The sequence below is a fragment of the Zonotrichia albicollis genome, chromosome 7 (assembly GCF_047830755.1).
Source record: "Zonotrichia albicollis isolate bZonAlb1 chromosome 7, bZonAlb1.hap1, whole genome shotgun sequence".
NCBI classification, from domain to species: Eukaryota; Metazoa; Chordata; class Aves; order Passeriformes; family Passerellidae; genus Zonotrichia; species Zonotrichia albicollis.
Genome location: NC_133825.1, coordinates 14,604,425 through 14,626,025, shown reverse-complemented (window position 1 = coordinate 14,626,025; position 21,601 = coordinate 14,604,425). Strand labels below are relative to the sequence as shown.

General features: G+C 60.3%; 4 protein-coding genes across 9 annotated transcripts in view; 2 read left to right on the top strand and 2 right to left on the bottom strand.

The window, feature by feature from the left end:
• ASCC1 (activating signal cointegrator 1 complex subunit 1) overlaps window positions 1–5,524 on the top strand; it is a 35,865-nt gene extending 30,341 nt beyond the window's left edge. For 2 of the 3 annotated variants that reach the window (XM_074544372.1, XM_074544373.1), the window contains exon 10: window positions 4,794–5,520. In XM_074544372.1, the coding sequence (XP_074400473.1) occupies window positions 4,794–4,910 (117 nt within the window). In that variant the 3' untranslated portion in view covers window positions 4,911–5,520. Of the gene's footprint in view, window positions 1–4,793 lie in introns of all 3 variants that reach the window. The other variant, XM_074544374.1, reaches the window with a different exon arrangement.
• A 2,039-nt stretch (window positions 5,525–7,563) lies between these two features.
• Window positions 7,564–13,139, top strand: LOC102071676 (testican-2). 4 transcript variants are annotated; one of them, XM_074544369.1, is made up of 11 exons: window positions 7,564–7,890; window positions 9,965–9,973; window positions 10,143–10,188; window positions 10,429–10,543; window positions 10,615–10,717; window positions 10,799–10,907; window positions 10,982–11,101; window positions 11,187–11,405; window positions 12,155–12,217; window positions 12,355–12,492; window positions 12,572–12,758. In XM_074544369.1, the coding sequence occupies exons 1-11, from the start codon at window positions 7,675–7,677 to the stop codon at window positions 12,715–12,717; spliced, it is 1,284 nt and encodes a 427-aa protein (XP_074400470.1). In that variant the 5' UTR covers window positions 7,564–7,674; the 3' UTR covers window positions 12,718–12,758. The 4 variants fall into 4 exon arrangements, 3 of the variants coding, with proteins under 3 accessions (XP_074400470.1, XP_074400469.1, XP_074400468.1); XR_012581041.1 differs by lacking the exons at window positions 7,564–7,890; window positions 9,965–9,973 and adding an exon at window positions 12,918–13,139 and having other exon boundaries at window positions 10,042–10,188; window positions 12,572–12,808; XM_074544368.1 differs by lacking the exons at window positions 7,564–7,890; window positions 9,965–9,973 and adding an exon at window positions 12,918–13,139 and having other exon boundaries at window positions 10,042–10,188; window positions 12,572–12,713.
• A 423-nt stretch (window positions 13,140–13,562) lies between these two features.
• TYSND1 (trypsin like peroxisomal matrix peptidase 1) lies at window positions 13,563–15,799 on the bottom strand. The gene is made up of 4 exons (XM_074544359.1): window positions 14,598–15,799; window positions 14,377–14,513; window positions 14,112–14,297; window positions 13,563–14,018 (listed from the first exon to the last, which is right to left on the bottom strand). The coding sequence occupies exons 1-4, from the start codon at window positions 15,782–15,784 to the stop codon at window positions 13,807–13,809; spliced, it is 1,722 nt and encodes a 573-aa protein (XP_074400460.1). The 5' UTR covers window positions 15,785–15,799; the 3' UTR covers window positions 13,563–13,806.
• Window positions 15,800–16,867: 1,068 nt separating this feature from the next.
• SAR1A (secretion associated Ras related GTPase 1A) lies at window positions 16,868–21,248 on the bottom strand. The gene is made up of 7 exons (XM_074544378.1): window positions 21,119–21,248; window positions 20,723–20,797; window positions 19,822–19,941; window positions 19,346–19,411; window positions 18,838–18,941; window positions 18,279–18,410; window positions 16,868–17,527 (listed from the first exon to the last, which is right to left on the bottom strand). Exons 2-7 carry the CDS (start codon window positions 20,778–20,780, stop codon window positions 17,411–17,413), a joined length of 597 nt encoding a protein of 198 aa, XP_074400479.1. The 5' UTR covers window positions 20,781–20,797; window positions 21,119–21,248; the 3' UTR covers window positions 16,868–17,410.
• Between the last annotated feature and the right edge of the window lie 353 nt (window positions 21,249–21,601).

Here is a 21,601-nt window from a genome sequence, read left to right as displayed (position 1 = left end):
TAAGGCTTTAAAAACTGATCAATAATCCTGATGGTAGTAGCAAAATCCAGGCCAAGGCAGCATGAATGCGAGCCACAGATTACGTGAAGGAAGTTTTAAACACCTCTGACTCCCTTCCCTTCCCTGGACTTGCTTTGTCCTCCCACCTCCCCGTGCTCCTCCAGCTGGATCCATTCACATTTCTCATGCTTGTTGAGCCCATGACAGGTGATTTAAAAGCCCCAGTTTGCGTTGGCACCTCCGCTCTTCATAACCAGAGCCGAAACACATCGCTGCTGTCCTGCTGTGGATTGGCTGTGATTTATTGCTGTTGCTGGCAGGCTGGAGCACAGAGGTGCTGGCTCATTCCAGGAGGGATGGATGTCTGTGGGAAGTGAGCCCCCCGAGGAGGACAGCTTGACAAACACCCGCACTTGGGAACGCGACGTCGTTGAGGCGCCTGTTTTAACTTCTTCATTGAGGAGGCATCCTCCTCCTTGCCTCAGCAAAACTTACTCCACAGGCTTGAAAAGGGGAAGAAAATGTGGCAGAGAGGCATCCCGGGTTGATCTGTTGCTCTGCCTTTGATAAGGAAGTTGTTGTGGTTTAGGGGTTGAAGTTTGTACAAGCAGTTTTGGCTCAGGTTTGCAAGGAAAGAGCGGTTTGATGTGTGATTCTCAAAACAAGTCTTCAGCCTCTTGTCTTCCTTCAGAAAATGGTTGTCTCATCCCAAGGGAGGTCTGCTGGGTAATTTGTGGGTAATGGAGGGGAACAGACCTCAGAGGAAGAAGGGTTTCCAGCATGTGAACAGAATTGTCTTTAGGGAGAAAATGTGGTGTCAGAAATGACAGTAGTGCTGCTGGCTTTTCCTGGCTCAGGATAAATGACTTTGGGGGGAGAAGTGGAGGAAAACCTGCTTTCTGGGAGGTACCACAGGGCTGCCTGCCTTTCATCACGGCCTGAGTGGTGTGTCCTTGGACCCAGTCCCCAGGATGGGAGAGGGAGAGAGAGGAGCGCTTGGACCTACAGTAGTTTGCAGGCTGACCTGTGAAATATGGGTTATCCATCATCCAGTTCTCTCCTTCTCTTGGGAGCTCATGGCTTTTGGGGAGGGCAGTGTGGCTGTAGTCTGTGCCATCCCCCACAGATCCTGGGATGCTGCTGCTGCCACTCTCCAGGCACCTGCTCTGTCCCCATGGGAGATGCAGGCATCCTCTCTGAGCACTGCCCAAACCTTTGGCTGTGGCTTGAAAGGCAGAGCACATCCCTGGAGCCAGCTTGGAGGTGCTGGGTCTGGGGTTAAAAGTTAACAGTGCTCTTTCCTTATTCCATTCTAATTCAATTTGGGAAGGCAGCAGGGAGATGGAGGGCACTTAGTCCTCTAAGTGCTATTCCCTTGATGGGAGTTAGTAGCTTCCACTGCATGTGTGGTGTTGATTCTGTAAGCTGACCTTTACCTCCATCAGGTTCATTCTCATTTATAATACTTAAAAAAAAAAAAATCCCGGCCTCCATCCTCTTATTTATTCCTTGGGCATCGAGGACATAAATCCTTTGGCATGTTTGGATTTATAGAATTACTGTGCTTTTGCTGAGCCTCACGTCCCACTCCAATCAAATGACACGGCTCTGCGGGTGATTGCATTTCTCCTCCCCTGCCTCCCTCCTGGCTGCTCCTGATCCACATCTCCTCATGCTCCCTGCAGCCTTTCCAGGGAAAGGTGGGCCCTTGGCAGCCACAGGGAAGGATGGGAAAGGGAGTCAGCCAGTCTTGGGGTTATCAGTGGTTGCTTCTGAAGGGCAACAACCTCCAGGTACCTCCTTCCCTGGTGCAGAATGAAAATGCTGAGATGCTTTCCCAGGAGGCATTTCATCAGCTCTGCTCCAGGGCTCCTCCAAAACCAGAGCGTTTCCGTGGTGGCTGGGGAGAGGGGGGAGTTATAAATATCTTTCTTGGCTCTGCTTGGCTTCTCCTCAAGATAAATAGAAGTGAAAGTCAAAAGCAGAGGCTTGGCTCTCTGCAATCTCTTCCCGAGTCCCCAGGGACCTGAGCGCAGGATGCTTTTGTGATGGGAAGCCACTTCCTGGTGTTCCAGAGGTGTTGAGGATGACGTTTGAGGGGCCTCTCTCCACACTGCCTGAGGCAGGTCTCAGCTGTGCTGTGATCTCCGTGCCTGGAGTCCGGTGGTTTCTGTCATGGGAAGCCTCAGGGAGCACAAGGAGCATCAGTGAGAAGCCAGCCTGAAACAAGAGCAGAAAAAAGTGTCTGTGGTTGTCCTCTAAATCTTGTAGCATGTTTACTCTCAGAAAGTACAGCTACATTACCAAAAATCAATAGTTCTAGCTGCGTTCCTCCCTGGGAAACACACAGCTGCTCGAACACACGGGAGGTGGTGAATCTTAAAAAAGCCAAGGGAATACAAAGTGCTTTGCTACAATGGCTTTGCTGCACTTTTAGCAGTGTACAAATGGAGGGCCTTTGACCTGGGCAGTGTCTTCTGGGGCTCCCCAGTCATCCTTCTGCTGTGACATGCCTGAGGCTGTGTGAGGCAAGAGGGGCTTGGGGAGGGTTTGTCTCATTAACTTAGTTTTGCTTTGAAGTACATGTGTTTAGTGAGAAAAACAGGTTGTGGTGTTCAGCAACAGCATAAACAAAACTCTTCCTTTGTTATTTTGTGGAAAGGTGTGACTTCTAGCACTGCTGATGGGTCTGGCACATCCCAGCATTTAATTTGTTTTCTTCATGGAATCCTGGAATGGTTTGTGTTGGAAGGGACCTTAAAGTCCACCTTGTTCCATTGCCATGGGCAGAGACACCTTAGATCAGAGTGCTTCAAGGTCCTTCTAACCTGGCATTGCAAACTTCTAGGGATCCAGGGGCAGCCACAGCTTCTCTGGGCACCCTGTGCCAGGCCTGCCCACCTCACAGGGAGGAGTTTCTTCCCGGTATCTGAATCATGCTCAGGCAGTGGGAAGCCATTCCTCTTTGTCCCATGACTCCATGCCCTTGTCCAAAGTCCCTGTCCAGCTCCCTTGGAGCCCCTTTAGGCACTGGAGGTGGCTCTTGTCAAGCCTTAGTACTCCTTGCTTCCCAAGGTGTGCTGGGAAGCAAGGAGTACCTAAGGCTTGACAAGAGCCACCCTCCAGAGCCTGAAGAGGGCTCCTGAGGGAGGAGTGGACAGTGGACATCCTCTGTGACAAGGGACATGGTGTCATGGAAAAGGGTGAGTGGCTTCAGTGCCTGGCATGATTCAGAACCGGAAAGACCACCATCCTCCCTCGTGAGGTCAGCCAAAACAAAGAGAAAGGTGACCAACCCCTTTTTACTGCCATCTCTTATTAATGAGACATTTTATCCTAAGTCCTCCAACATGAACGGCGCAGGCTTTTGGGAACATAATTAATCTTTCTTGTATAAATCTTTAATTGTGTGAAATGGAGTTTGTGTGGCTGTCATCATTTCTCTTCCTCTCTTTTCCTCCTCTCCTGGTTTGAGATGCTTCCTTAGCACAGCTTTTTTATGCAGGCTGCTCTTCCTTAGGGCACTGACCACTCACAGTGTCCCTTGAGGCCACCACGCTGCCCTGGGGTCTCTTGCTCTGCCCCCAGATGGGCAGGGAATCACTTTCCCTATGGCTCTTCTCCTTTGTGGAGTGACAGCAAACCCAGGAATTGTCCTGAAAGAAAACTAACTGGTCTCCTCTGGAAAAAAGGGTACAGAATACTCTTGGGACAAACAACAAAAGAGCGGTTGTGCCCAAATCAGTGCCAGGCAGAGCCAAATGCCTCTTTGGAGGAGGCGAAGTGCAGCCTTTCAGATGCTAAGTAGTTATTTGGGATTTCAGTCAGTCCCTCTAAGGAGGAATTGATGCACCATTGGCTCCAGGAGGATTAATGTGTTGGCTTTCCTTCTTGCCTTCTGTAAAGGGCAGCGAGGGCTGGGGGACTGTCTCAATCCCACGCCTGCAGGGACAGATACAAAACTGAATAGGAGACAGATGGAATGGACATTTTGGAGATCTCCAAGGTGGGGAGAAGCCACTGCTCAGGTTCTCGGTGACTCACAGCTCTCCTGTTAAACAGAGCTTTCCAAATTAGCATTTCCACCGAGAAGCTTTTCCTGAGGCACAGCTGATGTTCCCAGGTAGAGCAATTTCCTGCTGCTTAATGGAACGGGAGGAGCACTTTGTGCTTGGATGCGACGATGCTTTTCCAGCAGTAACTTCTTGTAAGGAATTCTGATGTCATTTTTCTTGGTCTGCTCGGTGGGTTGGATTAATGGGCAGGGCCACACCCCCTGGGCTCCGGAGCTGGCTTGCTTTCCTTAATTTGCACTCAAGTCTTTGCGGAACAAAGACGGATTTGTTGAACAAAGCGGGGTCAGTGCTGGGATGAGGAGCCCTGTGCCTCCAGCCTGCTACTTTGAATTAGGACTGAGCTGTGTCTGTTAAGTCCTGCATCCTGTGGCCTGGATTGGTGCAAACCTGCTGGCCTCAAACCTTGCTGCTGCAGAGCCTGTGACCTCGAGAGCCATCCTGGGTGGTGCCTCCAGAGCAGCGGTGCCTCCCCACGCTCCCTCAGTGACACAGGCAGCAAAACAGGGCAGGTTTCAGCAGCTGCTGCTGTAGATAAAAAGAGTTCAAGTGCTGTCTTTAGTGGGAAAAATAACCTAAAGAACACTTTGATATAAAGGCAAAGCCAATCTGTGAGGAGAGGCTTTTGACAGGGCCAGCTCCTGTGAGAGAGCCGTGGGCCAGCTGCAGGCTCCATCCCTCTGGTGCCCTTCAAGTGTTTTTTTTTCTTCTTCCTTTCAGCTCTTTGAGAACTTCCACTTCGGTGAGGTGCAGCTGGACTCGGTGCATCTCTCCCAGAGGTTCTCCTCGGACGCCTCTGGCTATTACGCCACATCTGGGCAGCTGTGCTTCTCTTGAGGCGGCCATGGCGGGTCTGCTGTGGGCATGATCCCTCAGTGAAAGGTTTTATAGGACATGAATCTTCAATGGAAACCTGGGAACTCCAAGCTGGGATGCCTTGTGACTCCTCCAAAGCATGGGAACCGTGGCATTTCCCTGCAGCTTTTTCTGCTGCCCTCTTCTTTGAGGCTGCCTTCCTCCTTCTTCCCCCAAACATCACAAAGTTTCCTCTTTGATGTCTGTGGATTGCTGGTTTTCTAAGGAAACGACTAGAACTGGGGCTTTTGGGGCATCACTGGTGTTTAAATGTGGGGTTTTTTATAGAAGAGGGAAGTTTGTTCTTAAAATAAGTATTTAAAATCCAGGAGAGCTTCGCCGGAGCACGATTAATGATATTGAGGTCAGGCATTGCTTGGATCTCCAGCAGCGTGCCTGTGTGATGTGGATCTCCAAATAAATTAATTCCCTTCAAAAGCAAAGTGTTTATCTCCTGTTGCATTGATAGTTTCTGTAATTAAACTTCCAGCACAGCACATAACTATGATAATAAGAAAGCACTGACGGTTAGAGCTCTTTCCAGTGACCGTTTCGGAGCGTGTCAAAAAACATATGCCTTGTAGGTGGTTTCTCCATTAAAAGCAGCACCAAGCTCTTTGATTCCATTGTGAATCCTTCAGAGATCTCAAGACAAAGTTGTTTTTTTCCTGTAAATCTCCACATTTGGTAAAAATAGCGACACAGGATTTCGACTTGCCCTAGGATGAACGCTTTGGAAAGTGGAAGGTGCTGGTGCTTGGGTGTTTTGTAACACACAGGTGCTGCTGCCCATTCCTAGTTGCTTCCATGGATATGGAATCATGCAGTGGTAGAGGTGGAGAGTGTCTCAGCCAGGGATAGGGGTGCTCCAGCAGCACCCACATGTCCTAGTGATCATTTCTAAGAGACCTTCACCCCTTTTCCTCCCTCCAGAGTGAGCTGGCTGCTTGGCCATGCACAAACAGCAGTGGGAGTCATTCAGGACCTGGGATTGCTTTGCTTTTTCCCTCCAAATGTATTGCTGTTTATGTTTCCCAGACCAAATTGCCTGTCTGCTTTCAAGCCTGCCTGTCAGGCAATCAAATCATCTGTGCTTTTGCTGGGTGCCCTTGCTTGTCCCCAGCCAGAGCCGTTGGGCTGTTTGTGTCCCTTTCCTTGGCGTCAGAACGCCTCTGTGCTCTCCAAAAGCCGCCTTGCAAGCGGTTCCCTCGGGGAGCAGAGCACAGCACGCACTCACGGGGAGGTGCTGAGAGCACTTAACACCAGTTGCTGTCATCTTTCCGCCAGCCTGAAGAGGTACTTGGCAAATCTCTCTGGAACAGACCCGGGAGCTGCTCACGCAGCCACCAGGAAAGGGGAGGTGCACCTTGGGAAGCTTCTGCCTGATGAGTTTTTAACAACTCTCAATGAGAAGTTGAGGCAAACACGGGTTTTTGACAATTGGAGCATGCTCCTCCCCTTCTCACTTATGTAAACATGTTTTAGTGACAATTCTTTGGGAAGTTGGTTGAATTTCGCTGGTAAGCAGCTTATCCCGCTGCTCTAGCCTGGCACAGCAAAATTCATTTCACACCTCCTTCCCCAGGCAGAATTAAGGATCCTGATCTTTTGCCTGACATCACTGGGGTTTGCTGGCAGTTTTCCTTCCCATCCCGAACATCCTGGCAGGGAGAGGAGAAGCTGGATGTGTGCTGTGGCATCCCCAGCTGAAGCTGTGAAGGAGCTGCAGCTGGGGTGAGTTGTCACTTGTTGCCTACCCAGATTTCCCCCTGCTGAGAAGAGGGGAAAATCCAGAAGCGAAACCTTGGGATAGGGGAGGATTCTTCCCTGGGGCCCTAAAATGCTGTGGTGGGATGGCCAAGGAATGGGAACACAGTGTGGGCATTGCAGGGAGAGAGATTGGAGGATGGGAGATGCCAGGGACGGGGGGCTGTGGAATGGGGGTGGGAATGGGACTGGGAATGCAGGATGGGATGTGCAGGTGGGGATGTGGAAGGAATGGGGGATGTGTGATGGATCCATGGTAAGAGTGAGAGATGTGGGATGACTGGTGCTGGATGGGGATGTGGCAGGGGATGCAGGATGGGGGATGTGAGATGGGTGCCTGGCAGGGACCAGGGCTGCTGGGTGAAGGATGCAGGATGAGAACATGGCAGGGACCAAGGGATGCAGGACATTGGATGTGGGATGGAGACTGGGTAGGGACCAAGGCTGCAGGATGGGGGATGCAGAATGGAGATGTGATGGGGATGGGGGACGCAGGATGGGGACTGGGTAAGGACCAGGGATGAGGGGTGCAGGATGGGGGTGTGGAATGGAGACGGGATAAAGACCAGGAATGCAGGATAGAGGATGCGGGAGGGGGTGTGTCAGGGATGGAGGATGGGGACGCGGTGGGCACCGGTAGTGCAAGACGAGAACTTCAGGATGAGGGTGTGGCAGGAGATGCGGGGCGCACGATGGGGGACGCGGGACGGGAGCAGGTCAAGGACGAGGGTGCAGGACGGTGACGGAAAGGGCCCGGTGCTGCGGCCGTGCCGAGCCGTGCCGAGCCGTGCCGAGCCGTGCCGGCGGCTCCCCCGCCCCGGTGTCGGCGCGCAGGTGCGGCGGGCGCGGCGGAGGCTCCGCCCCGGCCCTCCCGCCGGTGCCGCCCGGTGCCGCCCCGCGGCCGCACTCGCCGGCGGCGCCTCCCCGTGCGCACCGCACCGCTCCGCACCGCGCCCGCTCCCCCCGGCGCTGCGGCAGCATGCGGGGCTGCGGCGGGCGCCGCGCCCTGCTGGCCCTGCTGGCCCTGCTCCTGCCCGCCGCCGCCGCCGGCCCCGGGCCTGCCGCCGGCCCCGCCACCGGCCCCGGGCCCGCCGCGGCGGGGGAGAGCCCCGGCAATTTCATGGAGGACGAGCAGTGGCTCTCGTCCATCTCCCAGTACGGCGGCAGGATCAAGCACTGGAACCGCTTCCGAGACGTGAGTCCGCGCCGGCGGCGGGGCGGGGGGGACGGGACGCGCTGCCGGGCACCGGGAGCCCCCTCCCCGCCTCCCCGCGCTCCCCGCCCGCCGCTGCGGCTGCCGCAGCGCGACCCTCCCCGGCCTCGGCCCCACGGCCGTGCCCGCATCCCGCCGCGGCCGTGGGCGGCTGCCGGCCCCGGTGCCCGGTGATGCTCCGCGGCCCCGGTACCCGGGGGATGCTCACCGGCTCCGGCAGAGCCGCCGCCTCCCTGCCCGACGCCAAAGCTGCGTGGCCAGGGCTTGATGCCAAAGCGACCGTCACCGGTGACCGGGGGTGCTGTCTGCGCCCCGCACCCTCTGCCCGTGCCCCACATGGGGATGCAGGCGGGGCTGCGCTGTGGCCTGGAGCCCTCGGTGAGAGCGCAGGGCACGGGCATTCCCCGGGACTGCGCTCCCCGAGCCCTCCGGGTGCCTCCGGAGCCCGCGCGGTGCCGCAGCTGGGGCCGGCGCTGCCTCGGCGGGTGGTGACCCCTGGGGATGGGGGGGACGCCAGAAGGGAGGATGGGGATGCAGGCAGTGCTGGTGGAGCGCTGGCACACCTGGCACAGCGGGCTCGGGATCCTGTCACCCCTCGCTGCTCCACAGCCCTTGCGAGCAGCCTCGATGGCATTCAGCTGCAGCATTTAATGCTATGGAGCAGTCGGGGTTTTTCCTGGGCTCGTTTTACACCTGCTCGTGTCCCCCGGGTGGGGGACGCGGTGCTGCAGCCCCATCCTGGGGAGCCCCAGGGCACCTGCAGCAGCCGGGCGGGGAGGGGGCACAGCCCGAGCCAGCCCCCGTGGTCTTTGTTCAGATGCACACCCGGGTTCACCTTGGCAGCCAGGAGGGGATGGATGGATGGATGGATGGATGGATGGATGGATGGATGGATGGATGGATGGATGGATGGATGGCAGCAAGGGAGATGTGCCCACCGCAGGGCAGGGCAGGGGGCACCACCCCCGAAATAAACCATTTGGGGGGCAGAGCACGGGTGAGCGTGCCAAGGTGTAAATTCCTCCCCTGGAGAGCCCTGCCCACAACACCCCCGCCGGCAATGCCAGCCCCGGGCACCTCGCTGGCTGCGGTGCCCGAGGGGAGGGAGCCTTGTGGACGTGCCCCCCTGGCCCTGAGCATCCCGGGGTTCGGGGGTATGCCCGGTGCCCATTCCCAGCACACGTGGGGCCCACCCTGCCGGGGCTCGGCTGCCGTGCCGCGGGGCTGCAGCCCTTCTGGCGGTTAGCTTGGATTAATAAGCAAATCCATGGATTTGTGGGGTTTTCCGCTGAGCAGCGCCGGCGGGGGGATGCAGGGGAGGAGGCCGGGGCCGCAGGGAGCTGCCGGGCGCCGCAGCGTTACCAATCACGGCACGGGAGCGCGGCTATCGATTGCGGTGCAAACACCGCCGTGCTGGAGCGACACATCCCCTCCGGAGCTGCCTCCCGTGCCGCCCTCCCTGCTGCCACCCCAGAGCCTGCCCGCCCTCCCCAGGCGGCGGGGGTGCTCCTGCCTTGGCGCAGAGCTCAGCCCGAGCATCCCGTGGGGCGGGCGGTGCTGCTGCGGGAGGGGTCGATCCCTGCTGTCCCCCGCACCCCCGGGATGCTCTCGGGTCCTGGGGGAGCAGCTCTGCCTCCCCAGGCTGCGACATCCACCTCGGTCCCCTCCTTCTGGGCTCACCACTGTGGCAGCGCCGTGGGGATCCCCCGAGCTCCTCACTGGGCTCCCAAGGGCTCCCCTCCTCCGCCCGATGCCATTTCCATCCCCATTCCCTGGCTCTCCCAGCTGGCTGATGGGGGAAGGCGTTATCCTGTGTGGAGGCTCTCCAGGATCACAGGTCTAGAGCCAGAGATGGGGAGCCCGTTGGTGTTGGTGCCAGTGATAGCCAGGGCTGGTGGTGAGGGCTTTGGAAAGTCGGGCTTCCCCGCTGGCACAGGGTGCCTGTCACTGTGGGTTGGGGCCGGGAGCAGCGCTCTGGCTGCCCCAGAGCTGACGGTGGGCACTCTTTTTTTCTTTTGTCGGTGCCGGCTGGGCCGTGTCGCTGCCGTGCCGCCAGGAGGTGGAGGTGAGCCTCGAGGGGATGGCACCCGCTCCTGGGGTCCCTGCTCCCCGTCCCTGCCCCGCGGGGGTGCCCTGGGGTGTGTGCCGGTGGCCCCGAGCCGGGAGATGGCACGCCCGGCCCGGTGTCACCGTCCCCGCCACCTGCACTCATGCGGGCTCTCCCCGATTCGCAGGATGACTACATCAAGAGCTGGGAGGACAACCAGCCCGGGGATGAAGGTACCGCTGGGATGGGTTTGGGATGGAGCACTGTGGGCTCCGTGCCAGCCAGTATGGCGGGAAGGGGGTGTCGCACTCTCTGCTTGCATCCCCGGGCTTTCCCTTCCGCTCGGAGCGGTGCTGAGCTCGCTGCGAGCCAGGAGCAGCAGCTGGAGCCGGGGCTGCGGTCAGTGGCGCTTTGTGCCGGCGCTGCCGGGCTCCCCGGGGCGCCCCCCCGCCCCAGCGCCTCTGTGCCCGCAGCCCTGGACACCACCAAGGACCCGTGCCAGAAGGTGAAGTGCAGCCGGCACAAGGTGTGCGTGGCGCAGGGCTACCAGCGCGCCATGTGCATCAGCCGCAAGAAGCTGGAGCACAGGTAGGAGCGGGACAGGAGCCGGGCAGAGGGAAGGGGGCCCAGGCGGGCGCTCAGCGCCTCTCCCCCTGCAGGATCAAGCCGCTGGGCCCCAAGGCGCACGGCCGCTGCAAGCCCTGCCACGCCGCCCCGCTGGCCGCCGTCTGCGGCTCCGACGGCCACACGTACAGCTCGGCGGTAAGGACGGGGCGGCGCAGCGGGGACGGGGCCGCGGGTCCCCCCGTGTCCCCCCGCCGATATCCCGGTGCCGCCCCGCAGTGCAAGCTGGAGCAGCAGGCGTGCCTGGCCAGCAAGCAGCTAACGGTGCGCTGCGAGGGGCAGTGCCCCTGCCCGACCCCGCACAGCCCCGCCGGCGACACCAAACAAGGTGAGCGCGGTGCGGGGCGCCGGGGGAGCGTCCCGAGCTGGGCCCGGCCTGACGCTGCCCCGCTGCACCCCCAGAACTGTGCACCGGGCAGGACCTGGCCGACCTGGGCGACCGCCTGCGCGACTGGTTCCAGCTGCTGCGGGAGAACGCCAAGCAGAACGGCACCGCGGGGCTCCCCGCCAGCCCCAGCTCCGGTACCGGTCCCTGCCACACGGGGAGGGCGCGGGGGCTGCTGTCCCGGGGGGACCGGGCAGCCACGGGCTCCATCCTGCCCCGCAGCGCTGGAGAGGAGCGTGGCAGCCGCCTGCAAGGAGGCGGTGGGGTGGATGTTCGCCCGGCTGGACACCAGCGGGGACCTGTTCCTGGAGGCGGCCGAGCTGGCCGCCATCAACCTGGACAAGTACGAGGTGTGCATCCGCGCCTTCTTCAACTCCTGCGACACCTCCAAGGACGGCCGCGTGTCCGCCCCCGAGTGGTGCTTCTGCTTCTGGAGGGAAAGTGCGTCAGGACAGGGGGACACGGCGCTGAGGGCTGGGGATGGACACCACGGGGTCAGGGGGAGGCAGTCCGGGCGCTGGGGGATCTGTGTCCTGTGGGATGCATGCCATGGAATGGGGAATCCCTGCTGCGGGATTGGGGTTGTGCCTCGTGGGGCTATGGGGGATCCAAGGGGTGGGAGGTGCATCACGGGGGGATGTATGTGGTGGGGTAGTGGGCAATCCTTGCTGTGGGTTTGGGATGTTTGCTTTCGGGGGAGAGGTACACCACAGAGTTTGGGGGGGCTGGAAACCATGCAGGGATGCATGCTGTGGGTCATGGGGAAGAACGGCTTGGGTGCAGGGGGATGTGCATCATGAGGGATGCACAGTGTGGGCTGGAGGGACACACACTGTGGAGCTGGGGGATGTTATCCATGGGGGATGCACACTTTGGAGTTGGGGGATGTTATCCTTGGGGGATGCACACTGTGGAGTTGGGGGATGTTATCCTTGGGGGATGCACACTGTGGAGTTGAGGGATGCACACTGTGGAGCTGGGGATGTACTCCATGGGCCAGGCTGGGTGCACACCATGGGGATGCACACAATGGGTAATGCACAATGTGGGGTCTGGGGGATTGCACTCCATGGGGAATGTGGAGTTCTGGGTGATGCACACCACAGGGACGAATGCTGTGGGTTTGGGGGCACACACTGTGTGGGGTGAGGGGTTGCCCGCTCTAAGAGCAGCATGTGGCCTTGCTGCAGAGCCGCCCTGTCTGAGGGAGCTGGAGAAGATCCAGATCCAAGAAGCGACCAAAAAAAAGCTGGGTGAGTGGGGCAGCCCAGGGCCGTTTCCCCAGCAGTGCCCGCGCAGCCGGGCCGGGATGAGGATGAGGATGGGGCCCTGCCTGGGGGTTTGGCACTGCACGTGTTTGGGGGGGTGGGGGGCCGTGGCTTCCCTGCAGGCACCTTCATCCCCAGCTGCGATGAGGATGGCTACTACCGGCGGGCGCAGTGCGAGCCGGGCGGCGGCGAGTGCTGGTGCGTGGATCAGCACGGGGCCGAGCTGACGGGCACCCGCGGGCACGGCAGCCCCGACTGCGGTGAGAGCTGCGGGGGAGCCCCCGGGGCACGGGGCTGCAGCGCGGGGCCGCCCCGAGCCTCTGCCCCTCGTCCCTGCAGATGAAGCGACGGGGTTTTCGGGAGACTTCGGCAGCAGCGTGGGCTGGGAGGACGAGGAGGAGAAGGAGCCGGAGGAGGCGGGCGAGGAAGGCGAGGAAGAGGAGGGCGAAGCAGGCGAGGGCGACGACGGCGGCTACATCTGGTAGAGGAGCAGGAGAGCCCGGTGGGCGGCACGGCCGGGAGGCAGCCCCCCAGCCGGGGGTCCCCGTGACGCCCCCGCTGCCGGTGTGGCATGGGGTGGGTGCTCCCCCTCCGGTCCCGCGTGGGACGGGGACACGGGGCGCTCGCGGGGCGGGGGGGGCCGCTCTTATGCGAATTTGAGCTTTTTTTTTTTTTTTTTGGGTAGAGCCTTGTAGGCCTAGTGTGCTGCTGCGTGGTCTTCAACCGGGCAAATGGCGCTAATAAAAGTGGGAAAAAAAGGAAAAAACAAAAAAACCCCAACATACCCCCTTATAGATAAGCTGCCCCCACTTCCTCCCCGCATCCCCCCTCATGTTGTGCTTGCGTGGCTGCCCCGGCCCCGGCGTTGTGTAGCGGCTGTGAAATAAATACCCCGTGCTGTGTCAAACGCTGGCCCGCCCGTTCCTGCCCTGTCCCGTCCTGGGGAGGGGGTGCTGCGGGGCCGTGCCCCCCGTGAGCGGGCTGGGAGCAGGTTGGGGTGGGGGTGCCCCTGTCAGTGCCCGGGTTTGGCTCCTGCACTCTGCTGCCGTAAGCTGGAATGGCCTCCCTCCCCAGGGACATGGCCCCTCCCCAGCTCCTGACCCTCTCCAGGACCCCACACCTTCCCTTTCCACGGGCTCCAGAGCCATGGAATGGCTCAGAACTGTCCCCCCTCCCCCATCTTTACCCCAGCCCCAAACAAGACCCCAACCCAATCCTGCCCCTGACCCAGAGGATCCCTCACAGGACCAACCTGCCCCCTAACCCACCCCAGCCCTGGCGAGGGCCTCCACCACCCCCAGCAGCCACTGAGCACACGGGACACCAGGGCCTCAACTCACAGCATTTATGGCCCCGGGGAGAAAATAAAACAATCGTACAGACCCCAGACCTCCCCACCTGGGGCTGTCAGCAGATGTCCAAGGCACTGTGCCATATCCCCTGCCCGGGGGTGCCCGTGCCCCACCGGCTCCGTGCAGTGCAGGCGCCTGGGCCCCGCAGCACCGGGGCTGCAGAGGGGATGGCAGCGCCACCCCCGGCACCTCGGTCCCTGCCACAGGTCCCCGGGAGGGGGCTCAGAGCTTGCTGGGGGGCCCTGGCCGCTGCTGGAGCTGCCAAGCCGCTCTCACGCCGTCCCCCGCCCGGTTGAGCCCGGCGAAGGCGGCGGGGTCGCGGGTGCGGCGGTATCGCGCCACGAGCGGCTGCAGGACCGTGATGGGGATGCAGAAGTTGAGGTGCGGGTAGGTGGCCCCCGCACTGGTGTCCCGCGTGTTGCTGGCCACGATGCCTGACGGGGAGGGAGCGACACCCGCGTCAGTGGGCCCGGCCGGGGGACACCCACCCATGGGACACCCCCGGTACGGGGACAGCCCTGGCTCACCCATGAGGCTCCCGCTGCCGGAGGACACGAGGGGGCCGCCGCTGGAGCCGCCGTGCACGGCGCAGGTGGTTTGCAGCATGACGGGGCGCCCGGCCACCGCCAGCACGGCCGAGAGGATCCCCGCGGTCACCGAGGGGCCGCACGCCCGCCCCAGCGCCCCGAAGCCCAGCACGGTCACCTCTTCCCCTGGCACGGGAGAGGCAGCAGGTGGGGACACGGGGGCGAGGCAGCCCCGATGGAACACCCCGTGTGCCCCCGGGCGTACCTGGGAGGAAGGTGCTGGCCAGGCACGGCGGGACAAAGCCTGGCACGCTCTCCTCCAGCTCCACCACGGCCACGTCGAAGGGGGACGACTCCTCGGTGGCGAACACCACACGGCCCCAGAGCACGGCGGCGGCATCCCTAAGGACACGGTTAACGGGATGTGAGGGCGGGGGACACGCAGGTTTGGGGGGTTGAGGTTTGGGGGGGCACAGCAGCACTCACTGCCCGGCGCCGGCCGCCGGTGTCACTCGGAGCGGGGCTCTGGCCTCCACCACGTGCCGGCAGGTGAGGAGCAGCCTCGGCGCCAGCAGCACCCCGGAGCCCCAGGTGGCCCCGCACTCCACCAGCGCCGTCCAGCCCAGCGGGTCCCGCCCGCCGCTCGCCGGCACCGCGGCCACCCAGGCGGGCACGGGCGGCACCGCGACCCCGGCCTCGCCCAGGACAGCGGCGCTGCAGCGCAGGATGGCGGCGAGGGAGCAGAGCAGCGTGAGCCCGACCCACTCGGCGCCCTTCCAACACAGCGAGGCGGCGATCACGGCCACGGCGCGGGGCCCGGTGGGCGAGGGCACGAAGGCGGCGCCGCCCTCGGTGCCGGGCAGGCAGCGGGCATCGGTGAGCACCAGCGCGTTCTCCTCGCCCGCCAGGTTGCTGACCACGCCGCGGCTCAGCGTGTTGAGGAAGAGCTCGGGGCACAGGTCTCCGAACGGGGACCCGCAGGCCAGCAGCGCCTGCCCCTTGCGCAGGCAGCCGGCGCTGGCCCGCGCCGCCCAGCCGCCCTCGGCCGCGTCCAGCCCGGGCACCCGCAGCCAGGCGAACCAGGGCAGCGCCCGCGGGTCCGTGCCCGCCGCCTCCTCCTCGGCCCCGAACCGCCAGCGCTCCGCCCGCCCGAGCCCGCGCTCCAGCGCCCGCCGGAACGGCGCGCACGGCACCAGCGCCAGCAGCCGCGCCCCGAGCTCCCGCAGCCCGCCGGCCTCGCCGCGCAGCACCACGCTGAGCCGCGGGCACGGCCGCAGCGCGGAGGGCGGCAGCGCGGAGGGCCGCGCCCAGGCGGCGGGGCCGGCGCGCAGGAACGGGGCGAAGACGGCGGCGTGGCAGAGCACCAGCCCGGGGCGGCGGCTGAGCACCAGCCCGCTACCGCCGCCATCGCCATCGCCGCCGCCCGCGCCCCGCACCCGCACCGCGCAGCACGGCGGCGCCGCCGCCATCACCGCCACGGCCGCGCCCGCCCCCGGGCCCGCCCCGCGCGTCCATTGGCTGCGGCCCCGCAGCGCGCCCTCCCCATTGGCCGGGGCGGGGCGCGCACGTGGCGGACACGCCCCCGCGGGGCCCTCACGGGTTCCGAGGCCCGGCCCGGCCTCGCTTGCCGGGACCGCCGGGCCAGGCCGGCCCCGGGCCCGCTCCCGGGACATCAGGGGTGCCCGCTCGGAGCCCTCCCTCGGCCTCTGCGAGAAGGGGGATCACGGGCCCGCAGCCGCCCCTCCGCCCCCAGGGCCCAGCCCTGCCTCTCGGGACACCGGCAAAGCCCCCCCTTCCCCGGGACCCTTGGCCCGGACACCCCACGGCCCCGCTCGGTTCCCACCTCACCCGCAGCAAGAACGAATACCAAACCTTTATTTCCAACAGAGGTACCGGGACCGGGAGAATCCCTTTGGGAGAGCTAAAATCGCCCTGGATACCGGGAGGCAGAGCCAAAGCCTCCCTGCCCCGATTCCCCCCAGCCCCTTCCTGGCTGCCTGGGCTCGGTGTGGGTTCGTCACACCAAGCGCAAAGCCCCTGCAAGCCATGAGCTCTCTCTGCTTGCCAGCCCAGAGGCAAGCAGCTCTTCCATCCTGCCTGTTTCCCTCTCTGGCTGCACCACGCAGATCACAAAACCATGGAATCACTGAATGAATATCCTGATTGGAAGCGACAAGGATTGAGTCCAGCTCCTGGCCTTGCACAGGACAGCCCCAAGAATCCCACCCTGTGCCTGAGAGCGTTGTCCAAAGGCTCCTGGAACTCTGTGGCTGGTGTTCTGATGGCCCCAAGGCCCAGCAAACACCAAGCCAGACTGAGGCTCGTTGCCCCTTCGGAGGAGAAAGACGTGTCTTTATTGAACTGAAAATGAGTGCCAGACAGCAATGAAACTTCAGACAAAAAAAAAAAAAGTCCGTTGAGAGTATAAAAGAAACCGGTTTAGTCTACATTAATCACCTCATGATATGCAAATGTCAAACACTTCCATGCTACAGCCACCAAACAGCTCCGTGGTTCGTACTGTGATGGCGTGGCCAGAGGAGCCTCGACGGAGGGTCTGGCCTGAGGGGATCCAGGCAGCCCCTTCCCACTGCACACCACCCCAACACCTGCACCAGGTGCTCCTCCCCAACTAGGAAAAAAAATAAAATAAAATTAAAATCCCTGTAAACTAAAGAAGCTGGGATTGCACACCTCAGTCCCAACGGCAGCTCGCCGTCGTCGGTCAGCGTGACACAGCACAGCCACCCTACAGCTCAGTTAAGCCCAAATGCTATGTTTATTGAGGACTTTTAATATCGTGATACCTTGCTTCAGTAATTTGTGAAATACCTAAATACCGTTAAATATATTCTTAAAAAACCCTAAACCAGACTCTGGACTAAACAAGATGAACGTTAAACTAAAAAGTTAGAAGGGACGCCATTTACATTAACACTTTCTTTAAAAAATATAATTGCTTTTTTCCTTTTCTGTTTGTTTGTTTGTTTGTTTGTTTTTGAAGTCAATTGACCACAGTGGTGAGACGTGCTCTCTTTTTCAGCTGTTACACTGCAGCGTGCAGAGTTTTGCCTTCCCAGGCTGGAGCAGCCCTGCTGTCACCCCACTGGCAGGGACAACCCAGGGACGGCGCTGCCTCCGGAAAAGAGCGGTGTCACCACTGTGCCATAGGGGCAGCTGGAAACCAGGAGTCTCTTGGACAACGCCAGGAAAGCCTTCCATGTTCTAATAGAAAAGTCCATAGGAAGCTGAAGTGAACAGGATCAGTCCAGAGGAGTTGACTCTCGCGGCCGTGGGCATCAGTCGATGTACTGCGATAGCCAGCGGAAGCCCTCACCGTAGCCTTGCCTCTTGAGCACGCTGCACATGAACACCTCCATGGGGCGCGCGTTCAGCTCCTTCAGTGGCACGTTTCCCTGGGGAAATCCAAACTGGAGTCACATCTGCACCCTGCTGCCCTCGGGGGAGCGCCCAGCGAGCCACAGCCATCAGGGGAGCTCCTCTCACCAGCCCTGTGTGTGCGCTGCATTCTGGACAATCCAATCCCGGCAGCCTCAGGGCAGCATCACCAAAGGGCAGCTTTGAGTGGGCAGGGACCTTAAAAATCACCTCATTCCACCCCACTGCCTGGTCCCACTATCCCAGGGTGCTCCAAGCCCTGTCCAATCTGGCCTTGAACACTGCCAGGGATCCAGGGGCAGCCCCAGCTTCTGTGCCAGGGTATCACCGGCCAGGGGTATATGTACAAATCACAAACGGGACGGGACTGCTGTGGAACGTGCCTTGAGCTCTTTTTCTGCTGACCTATCTCATGGCTACTGCTTAGCTCTAATCACAGTTCTACTGTCTCTGAGGCCTGCCTTTTGCAGCATTCCCAAAACCCTCTGCTTTTGTGGATTCCGACACCAGGGCCTGCCCACGCTCACAGGAAGAATCTCTTCCCAATTTCCCATCTGAGCCTGCCCTCTGGCAGTGGGAAACCAGTCCCTCTTGTCCCACCACTCCATGGCTTTTAAACAGTCCCTCTCTCCTAGTCTCCCTTCAGGCACACCATCATTATTATCATTGATTAACCTGGACCAATTAATGGACAAATTCCCATCAATCCCAGCTGGATCGGGGCTCAATCCAAGGAAGCAGCCAAGGCAAGGTGTGAACGGCTCCTACCTTGCCTGTGGTCTGTCCGTAGAGCCCGAAGATCTCCCGCAGTTTCTCCTCGCTGATGGCCTCTGGTCTGTCGATTTTGTTTCCCAGGATAAGGATTGGCACGTTGGATATTGTCTCGTCTGTCATCAATGCCTGCATGCAAGAGCCAACAAGAGTTGAGCAGAGAGGTGGAAAAAGGAGTCCTTGCCTGAAGGAAATGGTTTTGTTTGAGCTCTGGGACCAACAAGGGCTCGTTTCTGGGGCTTCCAGACTCCACAGGATCCCTGAGGCTGGAAAATCCCTCCCAGCCCATGGAGTCCCAGCTGTGCCCAGCCCAGAGCACTCAGTGCCACCTCCATCCCCTCCTTGGACACCCTCAAAGCTCCCTGGGCAGCCCCTGCCAAGGCCTAAGCACCCTTTCCATGCAGGAATTCCTGCTGCTGTCCAGGCTGAGCCTCCCCTGAACCCAATGGCCAGAGCAAGGACACTCAGGCCTCTCCAGCTCTGTGAGAGATGGCTGTTATCCGTAATTCAGCTGATCAGAGGGGCTGGAGAAGGGAAAGAAGGGAAGTGGAATTACATTAAGCTCAACTTTGGATTCCATAAGCCGTGAGTGATCTGCACAGTCCACCAGGAACACAATCCCATTGATGGCAGGCAGGTAGTTCTTCCAGACTCGGCGAGCTGGAAAACACAGGGGACAAACACAGCCCTGTGAAATCTCCACACAGGGAAAAATCCACCAAACCTCAGCAAGCACGGCTGCCTTTTTAGCCAGGCTGCCTTCCTTCCAGTAGTTTTGTGTATAAAAGGGCAAAAACCCTGTGTTTAAAACTTCTAGAAAGTGCAGAAATAAAAATCCAGCAATTCTCCAAACTAAATTATATCTGAGTCCTCCACAGCTAAAAATACTTCAGGCAGCAGGGCAAGAACTGGCAGCATTTCCTTCTAAGCAATCCTACAGCCAGGAGGCTGCTTCCACGTGTTGTTCCATAAATAAATCCATAAATAAATAAAGGCAACAAACAATTAGGCACTGCTAATTGCTGACACCCTCAGGATCAATTTTTGGTCATTTTTTTCCTTACCTTGTTCATGTCCACCCAGATCAAAAGTCGTGAAAGTCATTCCAGCAATCGTCAGCTCCTCTGATGCTGAAATGGAAAGCACAGGTGGGATCCAGGAAAACAGGGAAGTTGTGACAGACAGAATTTCTTGGGTATCACACACACTCCTCTAGCAAGGAATTCCCTGAACTTCCTGGGGAATTCAGGAGCAGTTTCCCAAAATCACAAGCAGCAGAAAATAATTCTTCCTGCTTCCCAGTGAAGCTTCAATTATTATCCTTCTTTTCACTAGGAAAATCTTCCCTTTCTAACAATAGAACCACACCAGTTGCTGGGCATTTCTAGAGAGGAAAACACAGAACTTGAGCTGCACTGTGGTTCCCCAAGCTGAAGTGGATCTGAGACCCTCAAATCCCCCAGGCAGAGCTCCCTCCTCCACTGTGCCCCCCAATTCCAGAGGGAAAGCCACACCAGGAGGCTTTTCCCGGGACACTTACTGGGATGTAGTGTGGGGACGTGCTGGCCCAGCCTGTCATCCTTGAGCATGTGCAGCAGAGTGGTTTTCCCTGCATTATCCAAGCCCAGGAACACCAGCTTTCCGGACTTCTTGTACAAACCTGCCAGGAGGAGGAAGGAAGCAAGAGGAGAACTCCAGCGGGCTCACCCGGAATGCCACGCTGTTTTTTTTTGGGAAGGCCTTTCCCAGAGCTCTGCTGCCACCTGTGCACACTCCAGGGGCAGCAGGGAACACACACACAGCTCAAACAGCCTTTTTCCAGGGCATGTTTACAGCAATGGGCATCTCCTGAGCTCCTGCTCCATTCTTTCCTCCATCCCAGCAGTGTGCAGCACAGCATTATGGATCAGTCTGTCCCCTCAAACTGAACAAACTCGTAAAAGACAGCAGTGAGCTGTCCAGGAAAATGTGCAAAGCAGGGAACAGTGAGCTGTCTTCTTGGCATAAACTGATTTTTGTCATGTCTGCCAGAGGAAAGCTCCCAGATGTTTCCAACATGGCTTTTTCTCACCCCATCTCTCATCCTCCCTTCAAGAGGGGATCAGGAGAATGTGCACCCCATCCTCCAGCAGGGAGTTCCACTGGAATCCAGGACTCTGGAAGGAGGATGAGGAGGATGGGGTTCCCTCCCTGGTGAGGCAGCACCTCTGCCTGGGGCTGGACAGGCCTCCAAAGGGCAACAGAAACACTGAGTGGGAACCCAACACCCCTAAATACCCCCAAAGTTTCTCTGCACCGGTGTAAAAGCCCCTTTATAGATAGAGAGCTGCCTCAGCACACTGTGCATGGCCAGAGCTGCTGCTCACCCCCAGCCCCGGCTCTTATGGGGTGCAGGCAGCGGGAGAGGCCAAACCCACACCGAGGGGGCTGCCGGGCATTACCTAGGAACTGCAAGACGCTGCTGAAGCCGTTGTAGAGCCATTCGAAGATGAAAGACATCTCTGGAAACAAAATGCCTGCGGGGGACAAACCCCAAAGCCCGAGTTACGAAGGGTCCGTGCCCAAAGGGAGCCACGGGCAGGGGGTGCGGGACGGGGATCGGGGGTCCCGGGAGCGGGAGGGGTCGGGGGGAGGGGGGTGGAGGAGACGGGGGATGGGGGGCACCGGGTGAGGGGCACCGGCCTCAAGGGCGGGCGGCGCGGCCTGGCCCCCGCCCCGCCCCCGCTCTGCCTGCGTGTCACCCCCCGCGCCGCCGCCGCCCCTCTCCCGGGCCCGCCAGGCGACCGCCGCCCCGCCGAGCGCCCCGCCGGGCCCGCACGGCCGCCGCCGCCGCTCACCCCCGGCTGCCCCCGGGCCGCCGCCGCCGCCGCCACCGAGTCCCGTCCGCGGCCGCCGCCAGCGCCCCGCCGGAAACGCGTCAGCGCGCGCCCCGCCCGCTTCCGGCCCCGCTGGCCCCGCGCGCCGGGGGCTGCGACGGGCGGCCCCGGGAGGCCGCGGGTTCGAGAGCGGCCCCGGGCGGGAGGAACGCGGTGTCCGCTGCTCCCGGGAGCTCCCGGCTGGACACGAGCAGGGATTTATCCGTGGAAAGGCTGATGGGACACCGAGTGGGCAGCGAGCAGCCCCGGAGCGCTCGGTACCAAGGTGGGGAAACCATCACAGGACGGACTCCATCATCTCTGAGGTCTTTCCAGCCTCAGTGGTTCTGTGATTCTGTGAGCCCTCAGCTCCAGAGAGGGAGAGTGTGAAAAATGCGTATTTTATGATTGCCTTTTTGCAAATATTAAAATGAATATTATGTGTGTTATGTTAGAAAGTTATGC